The sequence below is a fragment of the Microtus oregoni genome, unplaced genomic scaffold (assembly GCF_018167655.1).
Source record: "Microtus oregoni isolate MIOR12 unplaced genomic scaffold, Mior012 000011F_ref0000422, whole genome shotgun sequence".
In the NCBI taxonomy this organism is placed as follows: Eukaryota; Metazoa; Chordata; class Mammalia; order Rodentia; family Cricetidae; genus Microtus; species Microtus oregoni.
In genome coordinates, this window is record NW_024543070.1 from 30,402,629 (window position 1) to 30,423,913 (window position 21,285).

Below are 21,285 nucleotides of genomic sequence, written 5' to 3' on the forward strand. Positions count from 1 at the left end.
GATCTAATTATTCTCTGAATTTCCTCATTGTCTGTGGTTATGTCCCCCTTTTCATTTCTGATCTTATTAATTTGCATATTCTCTCTCTGACCTTTGATTAGTTTGGATAGGGGTTTATCAATCTTGTTGATTTTCTCCAGGAACCAGCTTTTTGTTTCATTGATTCTTTGGATTGTTTTCTGTGTTTCTGCTTTGTTGATTTCAGCCCTCAGTTTGATTATTTCCAGTCTTCTACTCCTCCTAGGTGAGTCTGCTTCTTTTTTTCAAGAGCTTTCAGGTGGGCTGTTAAGTCTCCAATATGTGCTTTCTCTGTTTTCTTTAAGTGGGCACTTAGTGCTATGAACTTTCCTCTCAGGACTGCTTTCATAGTGTCCCATAAGTTCGCGTATGTTGTTTCTTTATTTTCATTGAATTCAAGGAAGACTTTAATTTTTTCTTTATTTCTTCCTTAATCCAGGTATGGTTCAGTAGTTGACTGTTTAGTTTCCATGAGTTTGTAGGCTTTCTGGGGGTAGCATTGCTGTTGAATTCTAACTTTAATCCATGGCGATCTGATAAGACACAGGTGGTTACTAATATTTTTTTTTTGTAACTGTGTAAGTTAGCTTTGTTACCGAGTATGTGGTCAATTTTCGAGAAGGTTCCATGAGCTGCAGAGAAGAAGGTATATTCTTTCCTCTTTGGGTGGAATAATCTATAGATGTCTGTTAAGTACATTTGCTTCATTACCTCCATTAATTCTCTAATTTCTCTGTTAGGTTTCTGTCTGATTGACCTGTCCATTGATGAGAGAGGAGTGTTGAAGTCTCCTACTATTAGTGTGTGCGGTTTGATGGCTGCCTTGAGTTTTAGTAATGTTTCTTTTACGTACGTGGGTGCTTTTATATTAGGGGCATAGATATTCAGGATTGAGACTTCATCCTGATGAATTGTTCCTGTTATGAGTATAAAATGTCCCTCTCCATCTCTTCTGATTGATTTAAGTTTGAAGTCAACTTTGTTAGAAATTAGTATGGCCACACCTGCTTGTTTCTTAGGTCCATTTGCTTGATAAGCCTTTTCCCAGCCCTTTACTCTGAGTAGGTGCCTGTCTTTGTGGTTGAGGTGTGTTTCTTGTAAACAGCAGAATGTTGGATCCTGTTTTCGTATCCAATCTCTAAGCCTGTGCCTTTTTATAGGTTTGTTGAGCCCATTGACATTAAGTGTTAATGACCAGTGGTTGTTAACTCCGGTCACGTTTTTAGTAGTAGGGTTTGTGTGTTTCCCTTCTTTGAGTTTTGCTGGTGAAGGGTCTCTAGATGTCTGAGTTATTGTGGTCACTGTTGGACTCCTTGGTTAGTGATTTTCCTTCTATTATTTTCTGTAAGGCTGGATTTGTGGCTACGTATTGTTTAAATTTGTTTTTATCCTGGAAAATTTTGTTTTCTCCATTTATAGTGAACAAAAGCTTGGCTGGGTATAATAGTTTGGGCTTGCATCCATGGTCTCTTAGTTTTTGCAGTACATCTATCCAGGACCTTCTGGCTTTCATGGTTTCCATAGAGAAGTCAGGTGTAAGTCTGATAGGTTTACCTTTATAAGTAACTTGGCCTTTTTCCTTTGCGGCTCTTAATATTCTTTCTTTATTCTGTATGCTTTGTGTTTTGATTATTATATGGCAAGGGGATGGGTTTTTTTTGATCCAGCCTTTTCGGTGTTCTGTATGCTTCTTGAACCTTCATAGGTACATCTTTCTTCAGGTTGGGAAAGTTTTCTTCTATAATTTTATTAAGTATATTTTCTGGACCGTTGAGCTGCACTTCTTCTCCTTCTTCTACTCCAATTATTCTTAGGTTTGGTCTTTTTATTGTGTCCCATATTTCCTGAATGTTTTGTGATGAGAGTTTGTTTGACTTGCTGTTTTCTTTGATCGGTGCATTTATTTTCTCTATGTTATCTTCAGAATCTGAGATTCTTTCTTCTATCTCTTGTATTCTGCTGGTTATGCTTGTTTCTGTAGTTTCTATTCATTTACCTAGATTTTCCATGTCCAGCCAGCCCTCTGTTTGTGTTTTCTTCTTTGCCTCCATTTCAGTTTTCAAGTCTTGAACTGTTTCCATTATCTGCTTGATTGTTTTTCCTTGGTTTCCTAGGGTATCATTCACTGATTTATTCAATTCCTCAAACTTTCTTTTATACTTCTCATCCATTTCTATATGGGTGTTTTTTATATGCTGTTTAAGGGCCTCTATCACTTTCATAAAGTCAGTTTTTTCTACTTCTTCTTGATTAAGGTGTTCATGTCCTCCTGTTGTGAAGTCGCTGGGTTCTGGTGCTTTCATGTTGTTTTTCAGATTGTTGAGTGAATTCTTGAATTGGCACCTGCCCATCTCTTCCTCCCAATACTCCCCTATGGATCTTCTTTTACAGGATCAGGTTTTCTTGCCCACTGATGTCACTCCCTAGTGATGGTTCTCCTGTTGTCCAGATCGGATCTCCGTGGTGCTTGGGTAGCTCGCAAACAAAGGGCCCACCCTGCTTGCTGCAGGCAGGCTATGGAGACAAAGGAACTACCGCCCTCCCTTTTGCCCTCCCGATTCGGGTTCGGTCCCAGTGCTCGAGCAGGCTGAGCTGGGAGGTGCTATGCCGCCAAAGAGGGGAGGGAGGGAGGGAGGGAGGGAAGGAGGGAGGGAGGGAGACAGGGGGTAGGGGGTTCTGGATGTAAGCTGGGTGGGATAGGAAGAGAGAGGAGGTATCGGGCAGTATAGCCCCTGCAGGATGACCAGGAAGTGGAGGAGGGATGAGGAACATGAGTTCCCTGATCCCTGCTGCCACCGCCTTTGACCTTCATCTTAACAGTATTTTCTGTCATTTTTGTGCCTTTTCCCTTTTCTGTCTCACCCTCCCTCCCTCTCTCTCCTTCCTTCCTTGCTTTTTGTTTTGTGATGAGGTTTCTCCTTCCTTCCTTCCTTCCTTCCTTCCTTCCTTCCACCCTTCCTTCCTGTTTTGTGATGAGGTTTTCCCTTAGAGCTAGGTTTATTTGCAATTCTCTATTTTTTGCATGCTGGCTTCAGAGAAATTCTCTTGCCTCAGTCTCCCGAGTGTTAGATTACGGGCACGGACCTCCATTTTGAATGACAGCCAATCTGACTGGATGAAATAGTATTTCAATGAAGTTTTATTATGTCTGTCCCTGGTTAATCAAATAAACCAGGTGGAAAGAAGAAATGTAAATGCCCAATGTAGAGATGAAATCTTATTCCTTTAGACAAGAAAATGACTTCATTCCTCTAATTCATTGCATTAATATCAGAAGTCCTCACTCTTCGAATAATATGGCTTAGCTGAGAAGCCACAATTTTAGCTGCCAGGTCTCCTGGAATATGTCAAATAGTCAGTTACTTTCTTTCAAGTAGAATTATGCATTTTTACTGTGTATTTGGATGTCTTTCTCATGAAATTTTGTAAACCGAGACCAGGTTAGAGTTATTGTACCCTCTGTTTAGAATACTGAGCCCAAATAAGTTAGAATACTTTATATGAATACAGAACGTCATGTCAGCAGACACTGTAAATGTATTAGAATACTTACCCTACACTGTAAGATTACTCTTTTAACACTGTGTTTTCTGTTTCATTCAAGTTACAGTTGACAGAGGTGCATATAATTTAGAAATTTAGAGTGACCCAAGAGACAGACCCAAAACCACATTGTCAAATTTTGTCTTGCACTTGATTGCAAAACACACATCGTTCTGACGTGCAGACTCTTCATTTTTCAGAAGAATCATCACAGGAGAATAGAGAACTGTTTGCAGGACTATTGTGAGGGTTAAACAGGAAATAGGACCTTATATTGATGGATTGGTAAAGATTTCCTCTGTAACACGTCTGAACCAGGTCATGGTATCGTACAATCTGCATGAATTAACCATGAGAATGGTTTATACTTCCCTAGTCACAGACCTGAGAATTATGCATTTCTGTACAAGTTGAATACTTTCTGCTGAAGGGATACATGTAATTCATTTGACATTAGAGAAAGATGACTGGTGCTGAGAATGAAATCATGGGACAAATAATCACATTTCAGATTCCCTGGTATAAGTTTTGCTCTCAGATTTCAGTACTTTGTGTTTTGATTAATGAAATAAAGATGAATTATACAGCCATGAGCTACAAAGTGAAAAATTGAGCAAGACAACTACTTGTTATTAAATGATTCTCATAACAGATTAACCATTACACTTACATATTCAGATCCAAGTTGGAATAAAAATTCATCATTTAAATGCAAAATTTTCGCATTTAAAAAGTGTGTGTAATGGGCATGTCTCAGTGGGTAAAGTGATTGCCCATAAGCAGGAACACCAGAGTTTTGTGCACTGATGTCAAAGCTGCATGTGGGGATGCTTGCTTATAATGCCATCACTGGAAAATGTGGGGTCAGGGGAGCCCTGAGACTTTCTGGGTCATCAAATGGATAGGCTAGAGGTTCCATCATAGACCTGTCTCAAAAAAATAACTTGGGCAATGACTGAGGAAGATTCCTAGTGTGGACCTCTGACCTACCTACAGGCAATCACATTAACATGGCTTTATGTAAAAAAGAAAAATCTTTCGATATTCTTTGCTGTTGAGTTTTTTTTTCTGTTTTCCATTGATCAAATTTTATTTTAAGTTAGCTTTGAATAGTAACATCAATTTTATCCTATAAAAAGGATTTAATAACTTTGCTGTTGAGTTTGCAGGATGAGATCTGCAAGTTGGTTTACTTACAGTTGATTTCTTTATTTCAATGCTTTTTGGTACCTGACTTTTGTCCCCCTGCATTTTACTATGTTGGATGGGTGGTCAATAACATTTGGAGTCTGAAGGGGTGACTTGTGACTTTTAAACACTGGTCATCTTTTCTTCCCAACAATGGGACATTGATTGGCCAGACAGAGTGCCCTTTTTCTTTCAGTTATAATACTTGTCAATGGATTTCTCAAAAATACATTCTTAATGGTTAGGGATATTTTTGTAGTTGTTTTTAAACATCCATAGGGAAAAGCAGAATTGACCCCTTTACAGCTTGATCATTGATCTTGTCATGCAGGTGAATCAGTTTGCTACTATTTTTCCAAATTAGTTCCGTGAATTCAATTTGACACAGTTATAGTCATCTTGAGTCATACCTGCTGTGATTGTCCCTGAGCAGTCCTGGGCAATTTCCCTTACATGGTTTCCACAAATACTAAACCTAGAAATCTGATTGGGTGGAGTTATACTAGGCTTCAGTGCTAAAAATGGACGTGACTGTGCTCCACTATCTTCAGATGAACCAAAGGTACATCCTGGCTTGATTAAAGTCACTTTTGTCTTGATGAGTACATGTAGTTCTACATTCTCTCCAAATTGTGGGAGTTCATTAACATTGCCACCCAGGACCAAGCTCCTGTCCCGAATATGGCTGTCTCTTTCTTTGGTCTCACAGAATCTTGGAGCCAGTTACTTTGTGCTTTTTACGCTTTTATTCTTCAATTCATTAAAAAAAAAATGCTGTCATCCAATTTGGGGGCTGAAGAGATAGATTTTCAATTTTAGATTTTTCTTTGTAGGACTTATTTTCGAATGGGCCCCAGACCTCACATTTGTGACACAGTTGCTTTACTGTCAAGGCGGACACCCAACCTCTAATATTTTTGCTTTTTTGTATTTATAAGTTTTTCATGTTTAAAATTGTGTGTGTGCGTGCGTGCATGTGTGTGTGTGTGTGTGTGTGTGTGTATGTGTGTGTGTGTGTGTGTGTGTATGTGTATGAACGTATGTGCAGGGGCATGTGTACCTGTATGTAGAGGCCAGAAATTGACACTTTCTTTGACCTCACCATTGTATATCCTACTTTATGAAACATCATCTCTTACTGAACCTCCTGCTCACAAGTTGCTGGCTACGGAGCAAACTCCAGGGTTCTTGCTACCTATAACTTCCCAGGGGTAGAAGTCTAAGTGTGCACTGACACCCAGTGTTCTACATGAACTCTGGGTATATGAGGTCAGGTTCTCATACTTGTCGGGCAAGAATTTTACTGATCCATTTCACCAACAATGTTATAGATTTGCTTAGAACTGTTGTTGTTTATCACATGAAGGGTGTTGAGGCTTTCCTCCTTCCATATTGACCAATGCAAATGGTGCTTTCATTGGCATGGCCATAAGGGTCCTTACCATATACCTCATATACAAGGGGAGCTTCTTAACAATCTTTTAATATGATTGTACATAATACTGAAGAATGATATCCACAGGATCAAGTGACAGTATTTTGTCTCCAGACTGTTAAATTTATTTTTTCCAAATAAAGGCAATTTAAGAGCCTTAAAGTTTATTTATAAAGATATGTTTTGTGAACATAAGTTTTGAATGTTGCCTCAGAGTTTGTGGGTTTTGTTTGGTTTTTAGTTAACATACAAAGTAATACGTTTCATTTTGGTGTTTTCATAATACTTTGTCATGGTTGATCCTTGCCTTCTTCTGTCTATTTTCCGTCCCTTAAACTCTTCCAACCCTGGTAGTAGTCTCTTTTGTACTTCCTGAATACAAGTATGTATTACTCCTCCCTCACTTCCTCAAAATCTTTTCTCCACAGTAAGGGTAGCCTTTCTAGTATCTTGGTTTGTACCAATGCATTTAAGTATGTACCCATATGTCATGGTCAAAGCTAGAATTTTTAAATATATATGCAACATTCATCTTTCTGAATATTTGTTACCTCACTGAGTGTAGTAATTTCCAGATCTATTCATCTTATGGAAATTTCATATTTTCATTTTTCTTTATGACTTAATAAAAATCCTTCATATGTATGTTTCAGAGAGTTAGTATCCATCTCTCTCTTGATGAGTATCTACTATCATTCCATTTTATTGCTACTAGGAAGAGTGTAGCAGTGAAAATGGATATGCAAGTAACACTCTGATAGGACATAGAGCCCTTTGGGTATGTGCCCAATGGTGGTACCTTGTCATATGGTAGTTCTATCCTTTTTCATTTTAGAACTTCCACACTGATGTCCATGAGTTCTTCATTTCTCACATCATCTCACATTCTGACTAGAGTGAGTTTTAACTCCCATTTGCCCATCTCTGTCATATGGTAGTTCTATCCTTTTTCTTTTTAGAACTTCCACACTGATGTCCGGAGTTCTTCATTTCCCACATCATCTCACATTCTGACTAGAGTGAGTTTTAACTCCCATTTGCCCATCTCAGGGCATAAAACACTCTTAACAATATATACTGATCATCGATGTTTATTCTTTTGAAAACTCTCTATTTAATCTATTGACTCATTAGTTGATGGGAGGTTTTATACTTTTTTATGCTTAAGTTTTATGCTTATTTTCTCATTTCAGGTTCTAACACCCTGTCTGAAGTGTAGTTGGGATTTTTTTTTCATTTCATAGTTTGTCTGTGTTTTCATTCTATTTATTTCGTTATCTGTGAATCTTTGTCATTTAATGGAACCTGATTAGTCACTTCTTGACATGATATCCTCTGCTACTGGAGCCTTGTTTTCAGAGGGTCATTACATAAGCCTCTATCTGGAAGTGTTTTCCTATGGTGGTTTCAGCATTTCACATATTAATGTACCAAAATTTGATAGACTTTTAATTGATTATTGTTCAAGGTGAGAGATGTGTATTCATACTTCTACAGGTGGATATCTGGGTTTACCAGTTGCAATCTCATTTTTTGTTTTGATTTTGTTTTTGTTTTTGAGATCATATCTAGAAAGCCATTACTCATTGTCAAGATTTTACCTATATTTCCTTTCAATATGACAAAAATTTCAGGTCATTTATTCTTTCACTCATGTAGAGTTGCTGTTTTAACATAGGAGTGCTCTAACCTTTGTTTTGTATTTATGTGTCTGATTTTCTATTTACTTCTTATTAAAATGATCATCTCTTCCTCACATACATTCTTGGCACATTTGTTTAAGACCAGTTTATCACAATCCATGATTTATGTTCAGTATATCTTGTTCCATTGATTTAGCTGTGTATTTTTGTCACTATCAGACAGTTTTGATTATTGTAGCCTTTGAGGATACTTTGAAATTAAGTAGTTCATGTCTTGCTCAATTGCATTGATATGTAAACAGCCTCTTGTGGTTCCAAATGAATTTAAGTTTTTAATGCCTATATGAATTATAGGGATTTTATAGGAGTTATATTTAAACTATGGATCATTTTGAGTTGTAAGGACACTTTAATAATATTTATTCTTTCAGTCATAAATATATGGAATTCTCCCATTTACTGATATCTTCAATTTTTTCATCAATTGCTGCTTTACCTGTGTATGGTAGTTGATGCCTGTAGTAATAAGGGCAGCGGGGCTGCGTCCCCAGCACCCCGGCTGCCTGGCTAGCTTATGCCCGAAATAACAACACACAAACTGTATTTATTTAATCACTGCTTGGCCCATTTCTATCTAGCCTCTTCTAGGCTAATTCTCACATATTAATTTAGCCCATTTCTAATCATCTGTGTAGCACCCCTAGGTGTGCTTACCGGGAAGATTCTAGCCTATGTCCATCCTGGGTCGGAGCTTCATTGCGTGCATCTGCCTGGGAGCTGGGAGCATGGCGTCTCTCTGAGGCATCTGCTCCCGGGAGGAGAGCTGTGGAGTCTGAGCTCACTTCCTCTTCCTCCCAGCATTCTGTTCTGTTTACTCCTCCCACCTATCTTCTAACCAATGAGGGCCAAGCAGTTTCTTTTTATTTAACCAATGACGTTCCTCCATCAGATGCCTGTATTCTCAGCATTTGGGGGTCAGAGGCAAGAGGACTTTCATGAATTAGATGCAAATCCAGGCTAAGTGAGTTACAGTCAAGCTTGAGCTGGAGAGAAGGACACTGTATCATAAATAAAAGCATTTTTTAGTTTTTAATGCTTGGAACTTTAAAATACTCTATTAAATATACCATTTATCTCATTGTTGCCACTGCTTAAATTGGATTTATAAATTGAAGGATAGTTTACTATATGTAGAAATGCAACTGTTCTCTTGGTATCTTTTATCTTGTCTCCTTCCTGAATTTGTTAACTAACAGCTCTTGCTGGATTTTACAGTTTTCTGTAAATGTAAAAATCATGCCATCCATAAACAGAGACAATTTTGCATTTTCCTTTCAAATTTGTAGTCCTTTTTGGGGCCTCTCATTTGTGTTCATTTTTCTCTTTAATCCAAATGATCATATTTAGTATTCTCTTAGGAGTGATTTGGTAGACTTGAATTTATATAGTCTTTTTATAGCATGGAAGCTTTCTTTCTCCTTTAACCATGGTTTAAATGTTTGCACATTTTTCTATATTATTCAGCTGTAAAGCTGTTTACTTGAAAACTTTCCTTTTATATCATAATGTAGGTGTTTGTCACTAACACCTTTTCTTTTAGAGCCCTTTGTCTTGTATGCCAACCATTTGACTTGTTCTTCCATTTCACCTGTTTCAAGGTATTTTCTGTTTTAAATTTATTTACCCATTCATTGCTTAGAAATTTTTTAACTAGTTTTCATGCATTTGTGAATATTTCAACTCTCCTTTTACATAATTGCTTTTTTAAAAAAGATTTATTTCATCTTTTGCCTTTGACACTTTCCTTTCCTTTTTAAAAGAGATTGTGTTTCATTTTTATTTGTGTATTCCTGTGCTTTCAGAGGCAAGGGGAAGGCATGGGTTCCCTTGGAGCTGGAGTGGCAGGCTGTTGCTAGCTGCCTAATGTAAGGGCTTGGACATGGACTCCAGCATTGTGTGAGAGCAGCAAGCATGTTTACCCACTGAGCTATCTCTTTAGCCTTCCTTTCAATAATGTCTAATTTCACATGAGCATTCAGAGAAAAAGTTTTGTAGGGTCTGAGTCTTGTTTCATTGTCACACACATGTTCCTTCCTGGCGGCTGTTGTGTGTTCTTACGAAGGATGAACATTCTGTTGTCATGGTGGTTCAATGACCTAAAGCGTCACTCAAGTCTGGTGTTTCTTCACTTTGTTCATGGTTGAAAGAAAGGGACTGAATTCCTCAATTGCTATTTCATAGTCATCCCTGCACTTATGAAGGTGCCGAGTTCCTGCACTGTTATGTCATAGTCAGTCTACCCCTTATGAAGGTACTGAGGTCCTCCATTATGTCATTGTCACTCTCCCACTTATAAAGGTTCCGAATTCCTCCATTATGATGTCATAGTTAGCCCACCACTTAAGAAGGTTCTGAATTCCTCCATTGCTATTCCATGGTAAGCCCACCACTTATTCAAGTTTTGCATTCATAGATTGAACAACAATAGATAAAAAAACATGTAAAATTTTACGTTTGAACCAAATTCATGGACAATGGTTTGTGAAGCATTTAGCTTTTATCTTTATTTTGTGTTTTGTTTGTTTTACATGCCGATCACAGTTTCTCTTTCCTCCTCTCCTTTCATGCCCTCCCTTTCACACATCTTGCCCCAGCCCCATCTTCTCCTCCTCCATTTCTTTTCAGAAAAGGATGGACTATGTTTTGAGATAGTCTTACTATGTACCCTTGACTGGCCTGGACCTTACTATGTAGACCAGGCTGGCCTTGAACTCACAGAGATATGCCTACATCTTCTCCCCAAAACATGCACCACCCACTCCCAATCTGCCTAACAATTAAACTGTATAAAGCAGTGCCAGTAACTTATAGGTGATTTAAAGCATTTGGAAGGATTTCACATTAGTGACCTGAACTCCTATACGTCTGGTACCCATTAGGGACCTAGACCTCAAGTCTCCATCAAATCTATTGCTGTCTGCCATTCTCTTTAGCTATATTACTACTTCCTTTAAATCTTTAGGTACTGTGTTGAACGTGTGTATACTTAAAGTCATTATATCATTTTGATAATTAATTCCTTTATAATGTTATATTGATTTTTGTGGCAATACTATTATGTATAATACAGATAATGCCACATACCTTTTTTGCTTATCAGTTGCATATTTTAGACATATTCATTTTCTGCATGCATTCATTTTATTCTTTATAGAAATCTTTCATGGATAGATGGCTTATATATGGATTTTATCTTTATTTTTACCATTCAGCCCTCTGTGGTTTTTGGTTGGAGAACTTAGTCCATTTCAATTTAGAATAATTCTTTATGAGTAAGGATTTACTCTGGATTTTTTATTTGTTTCCAACTGTCATATAATATAAAGATCCTTCCTCATAAACCATCTTCATTTATGACTTGATAACTTTTGAAGTCAATCAAGTCTTGGATCTTATAAACTGTCTATTTGCTATGGGATTTTTTTTGTTCCTAAGCAGCTTACACAGAATATTTCAAAGTTATGCTATTTTAAGTTAATTACAACTCAATTTTGGTCACATGTAAAACAATGTATTCTGGAGTGTGAGGGTAAGATGGCCATTGAGGTCCAGTTCTAAACTGAGGTCACATGATTACTTTCCTCTCCTTCAGCTATGCATAGGATCTCCTTTGCTAATTTCTGATACATGGATTTGAGGAATAGTTGTAACACGGCAGCATGAAATTGCTGTTCCTACCTTCCCCATTGAGTGTTCTTCCTATTTCTGTGTCCCATCCATGTAGTACTCTCTTATGTTAGTGCAGTAGTCTTGAATGGCGGCCTCTTGTTTAAACAAGTATAGTTTTCCATGATGAGATGATTCTGGGCGCTCTTCTTTCTCTTCCTTGGTGATATCTCTGTTAAAAATCCTGGCGGGGGGGGGCTTGGTTTGGAAGAGATCAGGAAAGGAGTAGCGATGGTAGGTGTTTAAGAAATAAAAGATGTGAAACCTTCCATGGGTCTTCACTTCATATGCCTGAGCAGCTTTTGTGGTCTGTGTGTTTTTTCCTGGGGGGCCACCTATCCTGTGCCCAGTTTTCTTCAATTGTCTATAGTTATTCATGTAGGGTACAGGCCTCCTGGTATGTTCTCCATATAGTTTAGCATGTTCATTGGTGTTATCTTGTTCAGCCCATGTTTGGGCAGTCATGTTGGTGAGACTTAATGAGTATAGCTTCTGATGTTACTGGAGGAGATACAATCTCACAACAAAGTCCTGATTTTCTGACTAGTATAGTCTTTCCACCTCCTTTCCCTCAATGTTGTCTTAGGAGTATTCTGTAGATATATTTATTGGAACTGGGATTCACAACTTTGCATTTTGATGGGTTGTGGGTTTTTGTAGTAGATTCCATGTGTTGAAAAAAGAAGTTTCCTTGATGAAGAGTTCAGACTACATTTATCTGTGGGTATAAGGATAAATGTTTAAATTGTTGTCAGGATTGTGCAGGTGTAGTAAGTTAGTGGCTGTAAATTTTCCTCAGTAGCCATGACTTCACTAGCATTGAGTAGTTAGTTAGGTTTCCAGTATCAGGCACAATTTCTTTCTTGTTGAGCAAGTCTTAGAGAGCTGTTTCATGTTTTTTTTTTGTTTTTTTTTTTTTTTGTAAGGGTCAATGGGGACTACTGATTAAGGCATCAAATCAAAAGCATGAGCTTGGCAGTATTGGGTTTTAACGTGTGCTGCTTCTTCCATGATGTGCTCCTTCTGTGGCATGGAGCAACAAAACTCACCTCTGTGTGAGCAAGCGAATAGGCACACACGTTCTTTCAATGATAGATTGGCTACACATTTCCTTCTCCTTTATACTAACTTGAAATACATCAGTGTTTGTAATAGTCAAGCATACACATAAGAAATGATCCCAAAGGTATGCATCAAATTTATAGCTCAGTTGTTCCTTCTACTGACATCATCATCTGTTTTGTAGAACATTCATTTGTTTTGTAGAACTCTTGCGAAAAAAACGAGTTGCTGGCATCAGACTTCCAGTAGCACTGTGAGTCAGCACTAGCTTTCATAGAGAAAGGCCTAGAATCTACATTTTTACATCACAGAGTTGTCTGCTTTGGTGAGAGAAAAACTTTCATAAAAAACTTAATGTTAAGCAAGTCATCATAACAGGAGTATCAATTGCTGCCTTAAAATAAGATCATAGTTCTAAACATAAGGTTTGTATAGAGTATAGGAAATACTACTCTGGCAATATGAGCTATTCTAGACATAAATTATGAAAGTTACATCAAATAAATAAGCTAGGTGGCCCAAGCTCATTCCCAAGTGTGTCATTTTTTGTGGAGAGGATAATCAACTGCTATAGTATATATATGAATTTTATGCTTATTCTCTTAAAATATTTTAAAGCAATAATGCGGAAATGATCAGTATGCAGAATCCAAAGTTCATTGCCTCTCATTGGGGCTAAATTTTAAAATGTATGGATGAAATGAGCCCAAATTTAATCTTGCTATGCATGAGTTTAAAGAGCAATATTCAATAATGCTGTAAATCCACAAGAATCTCTGCATATTACAATTATTTTCCGAAAAGAAATGAAGAAACAAAAAGCACTTATCTACCCAGATGCAGCCAATGCTTTGTCATTCACGTGACATTTCTGGCTGTTGTTAAGAGTCACCTGATCAAGCTGGAAAGATATTTCTTGAAATGATGCATGGTTTGCCGTGCATGCCTTCATTGTGCTTACCGCCATTATGGAATAACGCGTCTTATTGGGAAAGACAGTGATTATGTCTGGGGACTCTTGCTCAGTCAGCTCCTACAATAACACTGATGTTTTATGAATCATTTCAGATTTCAGAGAGCTACGCCTTCCTACCAAGAGAAGCGGTGACAAGATTTCTAATGAGCTGTTCCGAGTGTCAAAAAAGAATGCACTTGAACCCAGATGGAACCGACCACAAAGGTAGCCACAGTGCCCAATAGTGAGATTTGAAGTCATTTTTCTTCATATGATCAATTTATGCCTTACGTTTTATAAAAAGGGGGAAGAACGAAACATTTCAACAAGTCATAACATCTCATTTCTTCAAGTTGTGAGCAGTGGATCCTGTGTACCTACTTACAAAATAATCCAGGATCCACTCCTAGAATGAAATTTCAACAGTACAAGTATTATTTTTGTAACACTGTTTTAATTTCTACGATGGTACTACTTTTTGGTATTTTAGATATATTCAGCAAGAAAGTTCAATACTATAAATAACTTTTCCAGTCTATAGAATACCTTTTTTGAAAAAAATTATAGACTACATAAAATGCCTTCAATTAAAATTTTTATATAAACATAACTTGACTTTTCTATTTATTGAATTATATAGATAATTTTGTTAAGCATTAAAATATTTCTCAATATCCAGATTAATCTTATAGGCACATTTAAGATCCTTCCATGTGGTAGAAGATAGCCTAACTCCTAAATGAAAGAAAAAAATAAAAAGCAAATTTCTTTTGTATCCCAGTAATACACACACACACATAAACATACACACACACACACACACACACACACACACACAACTATTCACTGAAATACTTTTTTAAGCACTTAACCAGCATGTTAGTTTTATTTATTGTTATTCAGGATATTTAAAGTTACTCTACAGTAAGGAATAGTGGATTTGTTCAGTCTGTTGATTTGGGCCAACATAGTTTGTAGAAATTTGCATGTTATATTTTGTACCATTCATCTATAGTGCTTTTGAGTTTTTTAATCATTAATTACTGAGGACTATATTTTAATTAGATGCACTTATTCACCCTGAAGTTGCAGCTGGAACACAGTGTCACATTCATCATGGACTTAAAATGTTCTGTTGCAGATAATGGGAAGCCTCCTACATTGGTGACCAGCATGATTGACTACAACATGCCAATCACCATGGCGTACATGAAGCACATGAAGCTGCAGCTGCTAAACTCACAACAAGATGAGGTAAACCAGAAACACCTGTGACTGCATCACCTATCACTATGGGTTTGAGCATGGTGCCACGTGAAGGCTGTAATTTATATTGTTAATGAAAAGAAATGTCACCAGTGCCTCACTGATTTCAAAAGGGTATAAAGGTGCCCCATCCAGGACGCAGTATCCCTGGATGAGTCCATCTTCCTTAGTGCTGTGTGAGATAGATTCCTTTTTCTTACTAAATCACCACTGAGGCGGTCTTGGCAAAGAGTGACAAATCCTGAGTATCCTTACCCAGAAAGCAGCCAAGGACAGAGAACCTTTGAACCTGTCTTCTGTGAGAAACTGAAAAATCAATTTAAGATCATTTCCAATTCAATCATGTCCCTCTCAGCCACATCTCTATAGGTCATTTTTCCTATGAATTATTATTTAATAATATTGTGTTTAAACATCTGCATTTTTCAGAGAGAAATTGTCACAATTCTTTTTATTACAGATATTTTCATGTTTCAGATTATTGTTGTAATCTCAATCAACCCATCTCTAATAAACTGTGTAGCATCAGTCTTACTGGGAAAGATTCAGCATGTCTGGCCTGGCAGCTTGCTTCATGGCATCTGCCTGGGAGAGGGGAGCATGGCCTCTGAGCTCACTTCCTCTTCCTCCCAGCATTCTGTTCTATTTACTCCTCCGACCTATGTTTTAACCTATGAGGGCCAAGCAGTTTCTTTATTGCTTAACCAATTAAATCAACAGATTGATATATGACACTCCCACATCATTTCCCCTTTTTCTGTTTAAACAAAAAAAGAAGGCTTTAACTTTAACAGAGCAAAATTACATATAACAAAACAGTTATCAAGCAAGAATTACAGTTACAATATTTATATCTATTTTATCTTTTATCATAACAAAGGAAAACAACTATAACTATCTATCTTTTCTTCAACTGCATTAAAGACTCCAGAAAGATACAATATTACCTAAGCAAACAAAAAATAAGCAACTTTCAAACTCTAGAAATGACAGAGACATCTTTCTGCCTGGACAGTCACCCAAAGTTTCTCTGCACTGTTGGGGCATCCATCTTCGGTCTACAGTCCCATAGTTTCCAGCAGACATTTCCATGAAGCAGGAAATTTCAAAGGCAGTCACTATCTTCTTGTCCTGAAGAATGTCTTGAAGACTCTTTCATGAATCAGGAACCCCGAAAGATCATCTCACCTTTAGGCAAGTTCAGTAGTCCTCTCTCTGTGGGTTCTCTGTGTCCAATTTATGCAATAGTCCAGGCAAGAGCAATTTCTTGCCCAAATGACTATCAAACTCCATAAGGATCCTCTTCGATGCCCATTGTCCTCTTGAAGTAGATTGGTGCTGCCAGGAGCAGAGTGTCTCATTGTCATGAAAAGTCCTAAGTTATTAAAACATTTAAAATGCCATATTCTATAATCTTTTAAAAATATGAAGAATATCTAAAATATATCTATGTTCATCTAGAAAATCTTAACTAACATGACTACAAGCTTGACTATTATTGATTATCCATTAACAACCTATATACATTACATTTTTAAGTGAACTACATAATCACAATACCTTAATCAAGATCAGAAATACATATACATATAACAAAATTGACATTAAATTTAAATCACTAAGCAAAATCTATGCTAATGCAAATTATTTATACCTATATCATATCCCCCTTTAAATGTAAAAGAACATTTATAAACAATATTTGGGAATATGGGCGCAGTTATTTCTCTCCAAACTGCTTCCTGCTGAATGGGGGCGTCGTTAATTAGGGCACCATTCTGTTGTAATAAGAGCGGCGGGGCTGCGTCCCTGGCACCCCAGCTGCCTGATAGCTATGTCCCGAAATAACAACACACAAACTGTATTCATTTAACTACTGCTTGGCCCATTAACTCTAGCCCTTAAAGGCTAATTCTCATATCCTGATCAACCCATCTCTAATAATCTGTGTAGCATCAGTCTTACCGGGAAAGATTTAGCATGTCTGGCCTGGCAGCTTGCTTCATGGCATCTGCCTGGGAGAGGGGAGCATGGCCTCTGAGCTCACTTCCTCTTCCTCCCAGCATTCTGTTCTGTTTACTCCTCCCACCTATGTTTTAACCTATGAGGGCCAAGCAGTTTCTTTATTGCTTAACCAATTAAATCAACAGATTGATATATGACACACCCACATCAGATTATTATATTCCATTTGAATCTAGCAATGTACTGTCATATATCTGACTCCAAATTTGTATTTATTGGTAGTCTCTAGAATTCTAGTCCTTATTTTGATAAAAGAATTTGTGTTTGTGGAGGGGGGAGTGCATGTGTGTTCTGTGTATGTTTGTATATATGTACATGTGTGTTTATGAGTTTGTGTGTATATCTCTGTGTTTTTGAGTTTGCATGTTTGTCTGGGTATGTCTTTGTGTGTGCCTGTGTATGAATGTATGTGTGTTTGTCTGTGTATCTATGTATGAGTGTGTGTGTAAGCTACTTGTATTTTTCATAAACAAGTAAAGGCAATCAGCACACTGTATGAATTTAGTTAATCCGCATTAACTAGTTGTTGTAAGGGGAGGACCACTTGTTTGTCCTGGCCAGCCGGCTAGCTTATACCCGAAATAACCACACAGAAATTGTATTAATTAAAACACTACTTGGCCATTAGCTCTAACTTCTTATTGGCTAACTCTCACATCTTGATTTAACCCATTTCTATTAATCTGTATATCGCCATGTGGCAGTGGCTTACCAGGGAAAGAGTCTAACTGGTCTTTGGCAGATCCATTGTGTCTCTTCTCTTCCCTTCTTCCTCCCAGCATTCAGTTCTATTTTCTCTGCCTACCTAAGTTCCACCCTATCATCTAGGCCAAGGCAGTTTCTTTATTCATTAACCAATATAAGCAAATACACAAGCAGAAGGACCTCCTACACCAACTAGTCATCACTACTGACAAGAAGAAACATTCAGATTGTCTATGTTGGAAACAGACCTTCAGGCTAATAAGTTCCCTCCTTGAACATTCCCTGTAAAAGGAAATGTGGTTAAATATTTACTTTAAAAATACTAGATTATTTGTAAAATAAGACCAAAGTCTACTATAATTACTTTTGGGCTCTTTTATTCATAAAATTTAATCTGTCTTTTTGTTTTTCACTGTACTTGACAAAGTTTTTTTTGAAACTACAGCATTCTTTTTCCTCCATATAGTTGTGATTCACTCTCTAAGAATATCTCTGTAGTTGACATATTGCATTAAATATTACCAAGTGGCCAAAAATAAATGATTGAGTTAACCATAATAATGCCATTATACTAAAGACCTCAAAGTCAGATTTTCAAAATGTGTCTCTTATGTCTGTTACTAAGAATGAAACAACTGACACCATGATCATTACAGAATTGAAAAAAATAACGTTTCATAGAAATGCTACAGTTGCCAAATTATTTGTAGGAAACTAATATGGAGGTCAATAAGCTTATTTCTGTGCTCCAATTATGATCAGCTTTGTGCCAACCTCAGCCCACATATTCTGAGTCCTTCTGACTCTAAAGCATAATACATGTTTGAACTAAAAAGCAGAGCATTTAAATTATAATTAGGGAAATTATCCTTATCACAGTTTGATATTATTAACTTGAATGCATACTGTTTTAAAATAGTCAAAGAAATTACTTGTTATTAGAGTATTTACCAAATTTTAGAAAACTATAACTACCACAGATTTGAGAAATTGAATAAGATAAGCAAGCCATACTGAACTGAAACTCAAACAAGGTAATCTTGATTGTAATCTGTTTTTAAATTTTAATAAGAATTAATCCATTAATTTTACCTGTATTTACTGAGTACCTTTTAGGTACTCTTAGAAATCAATGAACAAAAATTTTGTATTTATGAAGCATGTCTTCCAGTGAGAGGGAAAGACAATAAGGAAAATAAACAGTAAGACTAGGCAAGTAAAAAGATGTTTAAACTGTAAAAGAAGAAAGAAGAAAGGAAGCTCAAAAAGAAATCCATTCAGAATGCAAATCAGTAGTACAGAACTCATCTCCTCCTGTTTTTGAGGTCCTGGGTTCAATGACAAGTACCCTAAAAGTGAAAAAAATGAATGATCAAATGAATAAAGAGATTGCATCATTTGAGCAAAATTGAAAGAAATGACATGTGTTGTTAGTTATAATATATTGCTGTCATAGACATCATGGCCAAGGCAACTTATAGAAAGCTCTTTCTGGCTTATAGTTTCAGAATCTATGATGGCTGAGTGAGTCAAGGAGTAGGCAGTATGTTGAGGGCTTCCTTCTTTAACTGTAAGCTCCAAGCAGAGTGCAGTAGGAATGGCATGTAGCTTTGAAACCTAAAATGTTGCCACCAATTACTTACTTCCACTAGCTAAATTATACGTCCTAAGTCTACGTGGCCAGTACCACCAAATGGGAGCTATGTATTCAAACTTTCTGATTCAAACCAACATAATCTGGTTCTTGGCCCATAGGCTCATGTTCATTCATATACTAATATAGAATGCTTCTAGTCTAACATCAAAATTTCACAAAGTATTTTAGTCTCAAGACTGTTTAAAAGCCCAAAGTCTGTTCTGAGACTCAAGGCAATCTCTTAATTGTAAGCTTCTATAAAATAAAAAAAGCTAATTACATACTGCCGACATACAATGATACAGAATAGTTATTACCAGAAGGGAGGAATCTGCACATAGTGCTGGAAAACTGGACCAAAGCAGAACTGGAACATAGCAGGAAATATATTAAATCCTGTAGCTCCATCTCCAATGTTAGAGGATGTGAATGGCCCGGTCTTCCAGCTTTGCTTCCTGCACATATCTTTCTTCTTGCTCTGGGAGATTTTTCTTTAGAACGGACCAAAGACAGGAGGTATCAGATAGTGGTAGGTGAGTGGTGATGGAGTCTGGTGAAATATTTCTCTATTTACTCCAAGTTCTTTAGTGATAAAGGATGCAAGAGTAAGATTGTTGGAGAAGTTGTCAGAAGTTTAAGAAAAAAAATGGAGAAGTTGAAATTTAGATGGTGAACAGTGAGGACATTTGATTCATGACCAGATACATTATATAGGTAATTTAAATGAATGCTTACGATTGTGTTCATTTCACGAATAGTGGAGGGAAAACTGAAACCAGTCACTTAAGTATTATAAAAGATGTGGTCATATACAATGGCATCAACCATGTTCTGCAAACCCTGGTCACTGGAGATGGAAAAGGATGTGATGAAGGGAAGGGGCTTATAAGGATGGCAAGGGGATAACAGAGGGTGTGGACAAGCAGAAAATAATCAGAATATATTATATACATATATGAAGCTGTTGATCAACCAAATTAATCAATAACATTTCAAAAAAAGAGATTATACATTTGTAGTTGTTGGTGATGAATGTACAATAAATGATTATGGGAGCAACCTGGCTTTAAAGACTGGGAAGTTAGATCATTGGAGGAGCCATCTTGAAAGTAAAGATCAAGTAAGTGAAATAGCCATGGGCTCTGCATGAGCTCTTAGTGTGTGATGAAGTTTTAAAAAGAGTCAAAAAAAGGGGCTGAGTTGCAGACAGAAGTGTAGTTGCCCCGGGTCGAGGGTAGTGTCCTTTGCTATGGTTTTGTTAAAATGTTTTATAAATGGATCCATACATTTAAAATGAATGCATTGCATGAGGTATAACAGGGAACCTGTTCTATAGCTTTCATCTGTACTGTCTGGTTTAATAGTTACAACTGACTCATGTTCCATTACCATCTAGAAAAATCCAGGGTTTTTCCTAACAAAACAGATAAGTTGCTTAAATCAGAATTTATCTGATATTAGAGCTCAATGTCTGGCTCATTCATAACACATGCATTTTAATTATTGTTATTGATTTAAAATAGTTGATATAAGATATGATCTAGCCTAGAGAGGAATAAGGTAAGTAGATTTAAGGTACATATTTAGTATATATAATCCTTAAAAGTTAGTGGATTGCCATAAATTATTACTTCTTATTATTCCATGGATGAAAAATTCAGAATGAACTTCTATGGAAATGCTTTCTGTTACTCAATGACATTCAATTACACTATCTCAGCAGATTCAATAGTCCGGATGGTATGAGAACATTTCATTTAATATCTAGGTCAATGAAAATAAGATTAACTCATAATTCTTAAAAATAAAAAGAGAAATGCATAGCTCCATGATGATTCTCTCTTGTAATCATTTTAAAAGGGTTTATTATTAGAACATTTTATATAAACATGCTAAGCATTTTGACTATGTTTGTCCCCTTTGCCTCACAATTCCCCTCAGGTATTCCTTTGTTTCCCTCTCTCTTAGGGTTTTTATTGTTGTGAAGAGACACCAAGACTCTTATAAAGAAAACTCTTTTTATTTTTATTTATTTTTTATTTTTCCATTTAAAAATTTCCACTTCCTCCCCCTCTTCCATTCC

At 36.7% G+C, this 21,285-nt stretch overlaps 1 protein-coding gene across 6 annotated transcripts in view; it reads left to right on the forward strand.

Moving 5' to 3' along the window:
* The window catches only part of LOC121453452 (nucleolar protein 4), a 350,206-nt gene that overhangs the window by 112,213 nt on the left and 216,708 nt on the right, over positions 1–21,285 (forward strand). For all 6 annotated transcript variants that reach the window (XM_041660248.1, XM_041660243.1, XM_041660246.1 and 3 more), the window contains 2 exons: positions 13,684–13,795; positions 14,712–14,824. In XM_041660248.1, coding sequence (XP_041516182.1) covers positions 13,684–13,795; positions 14,712–14,824 — 225 coding nt within the window. The remainder of the gene's footprint in view (positions 1–13,683; positions 13,796–14,711; positions 14,825–21,285) is intronic.